The sequence below is a fragment of the Electrona antarctica genome, assembly GCF_951216825.1.
Source record: "Electrona antarctica genome assembly, chromosome: 19".
Classification (NCBI taxonomy): Eukaryota; Metazoa; Chordata; class Actinopteri; order Myctophiformes; family Myctophidae; genus Electrona; species Electrona antarctica.
The window spans coordinates 3310443-3323463 of NC_136800.1; the positions used below are offsets into that span (position 1 = coordinate 3310443).

Here is a 13021-nt window from a genome sequence, read left to right on the forward strand (position 1 = left end):
TTATAGTTATAGTCACCAATGTACACAGTTTTTAAATGTACAAATATTTATAATTTTTTCTTTTTTTTAAAGTAGTAGTTTACTAGTGGCCTAGTAAACTAGGCCACTAGTAAAAAATGACTAGAAGTGAATGCCCTAGTATGGTTTGGTAGGAGAAGGTGGACGGATACAACGGAAAAATTAATAAAAACAAAATTAATACTAAAGCTATGACGACTAAAACTAAGACTAAATATATTTCGTCAACAAATAAAAACTAGACTAAAATGTTTGGAAGGGACTAGTGGACAGTCATTTTACACCTGGCTTCATGCTGAAAATAGCCGATCTACAAGCTCACAATGCGTCACAGCACGACACGTTGTGAGCTTGTAGATCGGCTATTTTCAGCAAGTGTAAAAATCAGTCATCACGACGGCATCAATACATTTTAGTCGACCAAATCAAATGTAGATTTAGTCGACTAACACTAAAACATTCCAGGTGACTAAAATAAGACTAAAACTAAATTAAGTTTTATTCCAAAGACTATGACAATTGAAAATGAAAATTTGCTGCCAAAAACAACACTGATGCAGAAGCACAAATATTTTTGCGATATTGAAAGTTATTATGGTTGGTGATTGTATGATTAAAGATAGGTGTGCGATACAGCATAATATACTTATTAGAAACGGACCAATCTTCTCACTCTGTCATCAAATATGTCATAATACATCCACTAGAGGGTGCCCTAGTCACATCATATTCAGGTTGCATTGCACCATCAACACAGCAGAACAGTATAGGCTAACTCAGTTTTCATAGTATTACCTGTACTACATCTGTATTACCTGTACTAGTCTGTACTACAGTTTATATTTTTGTGTGGTACTAACTTTCACACATTTGAAAGAAAAATAACCCACTTTTTCTACTATACATACTACAAATAGAAATAACCCACTTTTCTAATTCTACTGCATTTCCAAGAATGTGTTACTTGTTATCTGAACTCAACAGTTTCAAAATTGTGGTTGGACACACACGGTCAATCGGTCATCATCACGAGTGAACAACCAATAGCACTCCTGGACTGTAAGAGTTAACTACTTAGTCTAGTATACTGTATGTATATACCGTGCTTCTGGGATGTGACATGTGAGCTTGTAGATTTGCTATATCTTCGCCATTGGAACCTTTTTGAAATATTTTGTTGAAGATTTCTAGACAATCTATTATTTTTATTATTATTTCTTTGCCAAATGTTCACCTATAATGCACAAAAACAGGTAAGGGACACCAGGTGAAAAGAAGTTAACTGAATGTGTTTGGCTGCTGGTAATCAAGCACATCTGTGTTGACCATGATTATTATGGTGACAGAAAGACAACAGGTGAACTGGTCACATCACAACATGACAAATGATTAATGTAAGTGATAAGAGTTTACCACATAGGAATATAATTTTTGCTGATTGTTGGGCAATTTGATGTGGGGTACTACTACTCAACAAATGGGGTTGTGTAATTTGCATACAGTGTATGTCAGATATCTGAATTGAAAGGACTAGTCAAACCAGTAAATAAAATATGCATGTCTTAGTATGACTTTCATTTCATGTGCACTTGGTTGTTGGATATGCATTCAAGTGTATATTATTAATTATAAACGTATGCATTTATCTTTGTCTCCATTGCATTGTGGGTGCATTTATTATAAGCATGTCTGCATTTCATCATTTTCTGATCACCCAGGACACATGACAGACGTAAAATGTAATCTTTACGGTCTCAGAGTTAAATTAGCAGAGTGTTTTAATGTGTACCAATGCACTTTTTATGTGCAGCCAACTCAAGGTACGGCCACGGAGCCGACTTGGGGACCCAACGCAGCTCCTCCAAGGAAAACAAACAAATGAACGGAGCTGAACGTGAATCCCCCCCACCGCCCACCTCCTTTTTTTCCCTCACTGTATAAGTTTCTTTTCCCTTTTTACCTCCATTATGATGAATTCCTGTTCTGTTCTTTGTCTATATAGAAGTGTCTATTTGTACGTCTCTAAATGTTTTTGATGAATTGAACATGGTGGACCCTATTGGAAACAAGTGTAATGCTTCATTGGGTCGTCCACTCACAGTTAACAGCCTTTGTATTGAGTTTGTGCTTGAAATGTACTGTAATTCTGCAAACTGTTAATAAATATTTCAATCAATCAAAAAAACTGTTTCATTTTTATGCCTAATTCATTTCGATGAGGTATAAATCAGATTTTAGAAGAGCTGCAAGGCGTCGGGCGATAGTGAAAATAATGTAATGACGTCACTGTCTGTCTGTGTATGTGTATGTATGTGTATGTATGTGTATGTGTATATCAAGTATCTGTCTGTCTGTCTGTCTGTCTGTCTGTCTGTCTGTCTGTCTGTCTGTCTGTCTGTGTATGTGTATATCAAGTCTGTCTGTCTGTCTGTCTGTCTGTCTGTCTGTCTGTCTGTCTGTCTGTCTGTCTGTCTGTCTGTCTGTCTGTCTGTGTATGTGTATATCAAGTCTGTCTGTCTGTCTGTCTGTCTGTCTGTCTGTCTGTCTGTCTGTCTGTCTGTCTGTCTGTCTGTGTATGTGTATATCAAGTCTGTCTGTCTGTCTGTCTGTCTGTCTGTCTGTCTGTCTGTCTGTCTGTCTGTCTGTCTGTCTGTCTGTCTGTCTGTCTGTCTGTCTGTGTATGTGTATATCAAGTCTGTCTGTCTGTCTGTCTGTCTGTCTGTGTATGTGTATATCAAGTCTGTCTGTCTGTCTGTCTGTCTGTCTGTCTGTCTGTCTGTCTGTCTGTCTGTGTATATCAAGTCTGTCTGTCTGTCTGTCTGTCTGTCTGTCTGTCTGTCTGTCTGTCTGTGTATGTGTATATCAAGTCTGTCTGTCTGTCTGTCTGTCTGTCTGTCTGTGTATGTGTATATCAAGTCTGTCTGTCTGTCTGTCTGTCTGTCTGTCTGTCTGTCTGTCTGTCTGTCTGTCTGTCTGTCTGTCTGTCTGTCTGTCTGTCTGTCTGTCTGTCTGTGTATGTGTATATCAAGTCTGTCTGTCTGTCTGTCTGTCTGTCTGTCTGTCTGTCTGTCTGTCTGTCTGTCTGTCTGTCTGTCTGTCTGTCTGTCTGTGTATGTGTATATCAAGTCTGTCTGTCTGTCTGTCTGTCTGTCTGTCTGTCTGTCTGTCTGTGTATGTGTATATCAAGTCTGTCTGTCTGTCTGTCTGTCTGTCTGTCTGTCTGTGTATGTGTATATCAAGTCTGTCTGTCTGTCTGTCTGTCTGTCTGTCTGTCTGTCTGTCTGTCTGTCTGTGTATGTGTATATCAAGCGGCAAGCTTTGGAAATATTGTATAATAAGGAAATGCAAGTTCATATGAATGGCTTGTAGTGTCGCCGTGCGGACCCAGAAAAAACTATCGTCCATGCAAGTGGCTTAACTTTAGTGATTTTATTACCTTAATAAACGTGGTCATAAATACATTATGCTTCCAGTCACTACTTTAAAGTCTTCTTTCAATCACCATGGTAGCCTATATGCTTTTTAGTAAATGATGGTAGGGCGTGCTGCGCGAGGGTCGTGGCTACCTTGGGGCAAGACATTTTGCCGTCGTAGTGGCTAAATATGGCATTAAATATCGAATCGATTATGATAGTTACAATGATATTCATTTGAGGTGTTTTTTAAGGGTAACTGTTAGCCTGGCTCCAGCCCTGAATCGCGAGCCAAGCTCATTAAAAAAAATCACACCCGTGTGAACTGAGTGGTGCAACTACACATTTATTGTTATAGTTACTGTACATTAGAACCAGGAAAGCATCTGTGTCATAAGTACTCTCCGCATGAATTCAGTCAGTGAGTGACGTCACATACTAACCATAGCAACCATGCTCGTTTTTTTGGTTGCTAACCATAGCAACCATGCTCGTTTTTTTGGTACGAACAAACACGGGTACACGGGTACAAAGCCAGTTGTTGGAGTGGTTTGCACCACTCAAAAGTATGTTCTGGCGATTCAGGTCTGTTGACTCGGTCTATAGACTAATTATTTGTTTACAAACATTGGGACTGCATGGGCGCATGGGTGACTGCATCATGTAATCAATTCCCAACAGATCTCCAAACCTGTGGTTTTGGGGAGCTCTGGTTTCAGTCCATTCAACCTCCTCTTGTGTGTTGGCTAGTGAGGCGCACCCTAGGAAATAATTTATACTTCAAAGCGCAACAGGGTTCTGAGCTACTGTATTCATCCTAGAAGGCAGGCGTTGCCATCTAGCACTACGCGCTGAAAAGCTGTTCTGTCGAATCCTACTTGCGCCACTATTTTTGTGCCAACCGCAAAAACAACTTATTTTTGGGCGATAAAGTAAAGTTTTAGACCGCGGCACAGTCTGTGAGGTTAGGGTTAGTGGTAGTGTTTCTGTCCTATGTTTATGTCCTATATTTCTGTCAGAAGCAGCTGAGGGCTGATTTCACCCCGCTGCGGATTGGACACACCCTCCGAAAACCTACATCACTAGGAAAGCACTGGACTGGAATCCACAGGGCAAAAAACATGAGCCCATGTGAATGCAGCATTACTCTCATTCAATGTCTTACTTACTGGAAGGCCACCAGCACCGTCAAACCCAGGAACACCCTCCAATCCCTGCAATTCAAATGAAATATGAACATCATTCATTCAGTCAAACCTGCACTTAAAGCCTTACAGTGCTTTGTCATATTACAAAGAGCTTAAATAGCTGGCCAAGAGTTCAAAACGTTGACTCCCTATATCTGAGTCGAGATTTGGATTTTGGGTGTTTAGTATATATTTTGATTATTGCCAGTAAACCTAGACCACTGGGTACTTGCTGCGTCTTGGAAAGTCTGGTGACACGTAGTGGCGAAAAATAAAACTTCTGGGAACTCAGATTTGGTGACGTGAGGTTGGTTAGGTGCGTCTTCTCTTGAATCTAGGGGGACGCGTTCTAGCGTGCACGCACATGCACCGTTCCGTTCCGTCCCTGTGCGTGCACGTCAAAAGATTACTGGCACCACGGCGTGGTACTGCGTTCTACGAGCATGACACCACTGGACTTTAGTGTTGTGACTTTATTGCCAATTACTTCCATGAGAGGGGGAGAGGTGGTGGAGAGACAGTTTGAAGGTCCAATGGAGTTAAGAGGTTTTGTCCGAAGCGCTTTTTAACTACTTTTCAGTGGTTCAATATTTTTCGAAACAACACACACAGACGTAAAGGGTGTTCGGATAGTACTGATTTATGCAAAAAACAAACAAATCAAAAAACAAAAAAATTGAGTTATGGCCCCTACACACTGCAGGAGTTTTAAAGTTGTCGGCGAGTCATCGGCTGTCATTATATCTTTGTGGCTTTCACACTAAACGATTGATCGCCGACCAGGGATCACACACTGCAAGAGTTCACCAAGATGTGATCCAGAATTCCAGACCCGATACATATAGGCAGCGGCTACATCATTTGTTTTTTTTATTCCAATTCATTTTGACATGCACGTGCAGGATGCGGTGATACAAGCGCGAGACCTTAGAGTCGCGAGACCCACACAGGGCCCCTCTCTCTCTCTCTCTCTCTCTCTCTCTCTCTCTCTCTCTCTCCCCCCGTGCACGGCACGCCACACACACACAGGAATAGCCATGCAGGCGGCATGTTTGTGATAGCGCTATAGCGAGACAGGACGTTATAATCTGGAGTTTCATTAAATAACTCTGTCTCTCTCCGCGCGCGCACACACACACACACACACACACACACACACACACACACACACACACACACACACACACACACACACACACACACACACACACACACACACACACACACACACACACACACACACACACACACACACACACACACACACACACACACACACACACACACACACACCAGCATGATCGCTGTTGATTCCGAATCCGATGCAGTTTTATCAACATTATTCAAGTGAAATGCGTAACGGCAATATTGGGCTAATATAGGCTACCAATATGTGGGTAGCCTACAGGGATTTACCGACGGAATGAAGGTTATATATAGGTATATATATCTGATCATCTATACAGTCGACAGACAGACAGATAGACAGCAGTGATGTGAGCAGTGTGCTCTCATTGGCTGAAATACAGGCCTTATCGGGGCGCAGTCGCAAACCAGTTCATTCTGTGCTAGATATTCAGAAATGGTCGGGGAGGCGTTGGCGAGCGCTTTTATCGGCGCTGGATCTTCTCGCAGCTCCTTTCACACACAGCGAGCAAAACCTCGCCGATCAAAGTCCGATTTTACGTCAGATCGGGGGTTTTTGTCGGCGAGTGCCAAAAATGCAGCATAATCGGAGCAAATATCGGGCAGTGTGTACTGTGTACGAGCCATTAGCAGGATTCCTCCCGACAGCAACGTGATCCCAATCCTGTTTTTTGGTGTTACATTTTTCTTTCACAGGGAAAGTTTTTCATGAAGCTTCAACCTGCAAAATGTTTGATTTATCACCATGATCATGATTTTTGTATACTTTAATAATATTACCAATTGTATACTGTCATGATTATTAATATGGATTATTATGTTTTTTCTTTTTGCTTTGCACTGGTGTATTGAGCTTGTATATGACTGTTTGTTCTCATTTAACCACATGAGGGTACCTGTCACCTTAAGTGAGTGATGTCATTTCTTGGTTTGTCCCGATAGGCTTACCTTTAGGCCAGACAGCCTACAAAAAGGATGCTTTCCCATTTGTGTTCATAAAGATAGCCTGATGAAGGCCGCATAGGCCGAAACGTTGCTGTTTTCCTAAATAAAAGTTGGTCACTGCATTTGAAGACAGTGTGCGGGTGTTTGTTCCTTTTTGGTGTTAAATTACCCAAATTGCAAATCTGATTTACTCGGTCTCTCTTGGGTGTAGCTAGTGTTTGCTGTTACAAGCTTACTTTGTGCACGCGTGCGCGCACACGCACGCGCGCGTGCACACACACACACACACACACACACACACACACACACACACACACACACACACACACACACACACACACACTCACACACACACTTACCTTGTCCCCTTTAATCCCCTCGGGGCCAGGCGATCCCTCTGTGCCTCTGCGGCCCTTCTCTCCCAAATGCCCTTCTCGACCCCTTGGCCCCATCGGTCCCTGGGCGCCCTGCGACCCTACTTTCCCTGGAGCTCCCTGTGCAAAGAGGACAGCCCAGGTATACAGTGGAACACATTACAGTGGTGGTGGAAAAAAAGACTTCAATCTTTTACTTAAGTAAAAGTATCAACACGACAATGGAGAAATACTCTGTTACAAGTAAAAGTCTGGTAATCAAAATTGACTCGAGTAGAGGTATTTTGAAAATAGCAGATCTACAAGCTCACAACGTGTCGCATCACGGCGCGTTGTGAGCTTGTAGATCGGCTATTTTAAAATGGCCATAGGGCTGCAGTGGTGTATGTTTTGTCCCAGTGGTGGACAGTAACTAAGTACATTTACTTAAGTAAATGTACTTTTTAAGTACATTTACTTAAGTAAATGTACTTTAAGTAACTTTGGCATTTGAAAATAGTTAAGTACAATTTAAGTACAATTTCCAGGTATTTGTACTTTACTTGAGCATTTCCAAATCCCAATACTATTACTTGTACTCTTTAATCCACTACAATTATTTGACAACTTTAGTTACTAGTTACTTTGCAGATTGTCATTATCATTACAAAACATGCATTGACCACTTCAGCCCTACAGTAGATACATTTCGGCGATTTGAAAATAGCCGATCTACTATTGGATCTGCTATTGTGGATCTGCTATTTAAATGATGAAGAGTTTGGTAACCAAATTGACTCTTACAGATCATTAACTCTTGAGAGTGTAACATGAAACCAAATGGACCCGAAATGGGTCCATTTGGTTTCAGTTTACGCTCTCAAGAGTTCAATTATTGTTAAATATCTGCATTACTTAATTTACAAATAGTCTTAAACAATTAAGAGTATGTAGAATGCAGTCTCCTAATAGTACTAACATCAATACAGCATGGAATTGTGATCAACCTCTTATCCAACGATAACAAAATTCTTTCGTTTGGGGTATGAGGGGCTGGATGTCATCGAACGGTGTTCCCCCAACTTCCGTGGCTCAAATGCTGAATAAATAAATGGTCCCTGATATCAACTTAAAGGACCATTATTTATGACATAATGTCATAAATATGTCACTGTAATGACCATTATGATTATGCAAGAGGTTGAAAACGACTGCTTTTTTAATTTAAACACAGTTCCTTCCTCCTTGCCTATGAATTGTACGACTGTTCCTTCCTCAACATGATTGATGGCAGCAGCTATAAAGCTGATGGAAGGACAAAATGAAGAGAGGAGGGACCGAGGAAGATGGAAAGGAAGGAAGAAAGGGTAAAAAGGAAGCGAGGAGGATACAAATGCATTAAGTAAAGAAATGCAAAGACACCGTGACATTTTAGTTGATTGAATTATTGACTGAAGCCACAGTTGAAGTCGCTTTAGCAGGAGATTTATGCGCCCGGCCATTGCAGCATTAAATAAAACGGCCTCGCTGACATGTTTTGTTTTAGGGGAGGGAGACTGTTTGCTACTGTTCCTTATGTGTTTCTCAGTTGAACGTTCAAAACAAATAAAACCTCTGGTACAATGAAGTCAATTCTAATCTCATCTAACAATTCTCAATGTGTTGTCTCGAGTGCTCACCCTGTAGTCCAGGGGTGGGCAACTTTAACCATGGACAGGGCCACTATATTTCCACACTCACTCCAGAGAGCCACATTGCATATTACTGTCCTAGAGCAGCTATTTTTGCTATTATTTGAATTGAAATCCTGAATTATTTTTTTTGCTATTTTTGAATTGGAATCCTGAAAAGTAACATTTTTATTTAATTTCAAATTATTATAGTTATGTTATAACTTTATAAACAAAATACAAATACATTAGACATAAAAAAAGACAATACATGGTAAATTGTGCATTTATATAGCGCCTTTATCCACATAGATTGTGCATCAATTCACCCATTCACACACATTCATACACCGATGACGGCGGAAACCATGCAAGGCACCAACCAGCACATAAGGAGCAATTAGGGGTTCAGTGTCTTGCTCAAGGACACTTCGACACTAACTCTGGGGGAGCCTAGGTTCGAACTGGCAACCTTGCGGTTTCCATCCAGCCACTCTACCCCTGAGCCACCGCCGCCCCATTTTAAAATTGTAATACTACTCATTACCATACTAATTTAGTAATTAAAGCGGGTCATGTTTGGAAATCAATAATATATCAGTATTCTGATATTAACCCAAGGGCCACATTAAGTGAACGGGCCACCATGTATGCTCTAAGCTTAAGTGAACGTTAGGAATAGTTAGGATAGAAGAAAGAAGAAGAAAACATGCTCCACATTATAGTATAAAATAAAGGTTACTGTAACCCAGTGGTGGAATTACTTAGGATTTGTCTTACTCAAGTAAAAGTAGCAATACAACAATATATAAATACTGTACTGTTGCATGTAAAAGTTGTGTGTCTGCAGATCAAACAGGGAGTGTTCGTACCAGTGCACCTTTGGCAGGGAGACATCGGCACTCAGAGCAGTCCCTGCCTTCACACGGGACCTGTGCATTCCCCTGCAAGAACACATGACGCACGCACGCGCACGCACGCACGCACGCACGCACGCACGCACGCACGCACGCACGCACGCACGCACGCACGCACGCACGCACACACAAACACAAGACAAATGATATAATGACTCACAGTCATATCAACATGCTTTCTAAATGAGTAAATGGTGCATTTATATAGGGCCTTTATCCAAGGCGCTTTACATAGATTGTGCATTACATTCACCCATTCACACACACATTCATGGCAGAGGAAACCATGCAAGGCACCAACCAGCACATCAGGAGCAATTAGGGGTTCAGTGTCTTGCTCAAGGACACTTTGACACCAACTCTGGGGGAGCCCGGGTTCGAACTGGCAAACTTGCAGTTCCCATCCGGCCACTCTACCCCTGAGCCACCGCGGCACAAAAACATGTGCGTGCGTGTGTGCGTGACAAGTTGAGACAATTTTGTGACACATTATTGCAGTACTACATGTAAAATGTAATTCATTCTATTTATGTTCTTATATCAGTGTGTGGTGTGCACTCATAGTCATTTCCCAATACATACCAACTTTTATACACTAAAAGAATATATAGGCCTATGTTAACTACTTTCAACCTGGCCTTGTTATTTTATTTTTAGCATCATTATAGGTGAAATGTTGGTGAAAGGTTTGTAAAACCACTGGTATATAACCGACCACCCTCAACATTGATTGCACCCAGAATGCCCCTTTTAGAAGAAGAGAAGGGATTTATTCTAAGACCATTTCACGAGCAGGACGAGGTTCATATGATTCACACACACAGCTCCTGCTGCAGATTGGACCGGGAGGCACAGACCAGATAAGGTTTAAACCAATGATTAGGCCTATTCTCATGTCGCCAATGTCAGCACATAATGAGCTCTCTGACCTCGAGCAGAAGGAGGTGAAGGCACCTGTGTGAGTGTAGCTTATCTCTCCATGCCTTCACAGACACACATTTTGTGTGAATGATGACTCAACTCCTGGACCCCGGGAATTCCCTGCATTGCACGTGCACACGTGTGGGATAAGTGCTGCAGGAACTGGTCGAACTGTAGGCCATTTTTCACAAACACTGACCAATGTTTTGCTGAAGATGACTAAATATTTGGATGTCTGTGAGTTTACACTGGCGAGGAAGGGAGGGGGGGTGGGGGGCGTATTGGGACATCTGCTGATAAAACCGGACCCACATTCTCATGTGTGTCCTCCCATCTTTCATTAAACAACATACCACACAACAATCGGGTAATCCCTTAATGGTGCTGTAGCTTGACGAGGCCATTGCAAGGCACTGGATTTGGACATTGTGAGAACACAGTAACAGGTGAGAACATTGGCGGGTCTCCTTGTTGTTGTAACATATTGGACAGCGGCAGGCTCAATGTAAACCAAGAAGCAGCACAAATCCCTGGACACGGCTACTGTTCAAATTCTTGTTCACCACTACAGACATCAGTCCATGCCAGGATTTATAGAGGGTATGCGCATGCATAAAGTGAATGGCAAATCGAGTAGCAAATCGAGTGGCAAAGTGAGTTTAACGTCGTTTAACGTCGTTTAAGTAGTTTTTTGGCACTCAGTAGGTGTTCCCGCATTACTTCCTGGTTTGATGATGATGTCACGCGCATACCCTCTATAGTTGTCAATTTAGCATCACGGGATATTAATAAAATCTGGGAATACATTTCTTACCAAGAGTTTTCTTCACCAATGTGTTTGTAAGGGTGTCTACTAACATTATTATATCCCACATTGGTTTCTATTCAACCACCCTAGGGGTCTTTTTGACAGCTGCTGAAAGTTGGGGTACCATACAACAACCAATATATCTCTGCTGTCAGGAGGAAACCTCGTAACTCTAAAATGTTCATTTTACAACAATGCTACTCATGGAAATGACAATGCTTTCAGGAAATGAAAAATATACATTTTTCAGGAAATTAAGACAACCGTATATTTTTAAAACAAAGCAATACTGCCTCATCAAAGTTGGTGTTGTAACTTTATATATTGTCAATTACTTCCATGAGAGGGAGAGAGGTGGTGGAGTTAGTTGCTTTAGCAGACATTTTGAGGGTCCAATGGAGTTAAGAGGTTTTGTCCAAAGCACTGTTGACTACTTTACTACTCAAAAACCTCAAAAATGGAGTTATGAGGTTTCCTCCCGACAACAACGATTATGGCAAAATGTTCTAAGTTTCATTATACTTTAAGTAGCATGTGATGTGTCAAACTAGAGGGTTTTCATAATTCTGAACCCATTCCAAGCATTAGTTTTGCACGAAAAACACTCCTAAATTCGGCCATAGCCACTTCACATTTGTGATGACGGCTGAAGTGGAATTTACTACAGCTTTCTCTATGCAATGAATAGGAACATTGTTATTACTCACTGTGTTCACTAACTGTGTCTTTCATAGCATGAACCTGCTGGCTAAAACTAGTGTGAAATGCACTAACAAATTCAATAACGGGTTGATTTATCTTTAAAGTCCTTAAAGGGGCATTCCACTCATTTTCAACATTTTACTATGTCATTAATATACCTTAGAGCTGTTGTGTGGAAATAATAAAAAAGTCCCCTCATTCTGTGTTTCCTAGAACTAGAGGTCTGAAAAAAATCATTAACATGGTGAAACACATCTTGATGATGTCATCAAGATGTGTTTCACCATGTTAATGATTTTTTTCATACTTACCAGCTCTAAGGTATATTAATGACATAGTAAAATGTTGAAAATGAGTGGAATGCCCCTTTAACTGTTTGTTGCACATGGTCATCGTCAGTAGGAGACTGAATACCGAGCACTTCAATTCCTAATCATAATTATTTCAATATTTTATTTTCACATCTGTCACATTCTGTGGAAGGAATGGATAAATAATGGATAAATCTCTCTCTCACGCTGTTAAGTGAAAGTAGCAAACGTGAGCGCCTCCCCAAACACACACACTCGCCTAATCAAAGTGTTTACAGTGGTATGACTGAAATGGATATTCTCCTGTTGCGTGTGTGAACACTGGACAATGTCCTGACATGACACCTGGGACCAGTGTAGCAAATTTAGATTTTAGTTTTAGTCATAGTTTATGGGAATAGTTTGCATTTAGTTTTAGTCACATTTGAGTCACCTGGAATGTTTTAGTGTTAATTTAGTTTTAGTCGACAAAATATCATAAGATTTTAGACGACTAAGTCTACAGCTGATTTAGTCGACTAAAATGTATTTTGGCGGGCATGGATGCCGTCGTAATGACTGATTTTACACCTGCTGAAAATAGCCGATCTACAAGCTCACAACGCAGACCGGCTATTTTCAGCATGCAAC

The 13021-nt window shown here is 41.1% G+C and overlaps 1 protein-coding gene across 1 annotated transcript in view; it reads right to left on the reverse strand.

Annotated features, from left to right (window-relative positions):
- The window catches only part of LOC306943784 (uncharacterized protein), a 79987-nt gene that overhangs the window by 60395 nt on the left and 6571 nt on the right, over positions 1–13021 (reverse strand). The window contains exons 4-6 of the mRNA XM_079530312.1: positions 9605–9676; positions 7069–7203; positions 4601–4645 (exon numbers count right to left, since the gene is read on the reverse strand). Of these exons, the coding sequence (XP_079386438.1) occupies positions 4601–4645; positions 7069–7203; positions 9605–9676 (252 nt within the window). The remainder of the gene's footprint in view (positions 1–4600; positions 4646–7068; positions 7204–9604; positions 9677–13021) is intronic.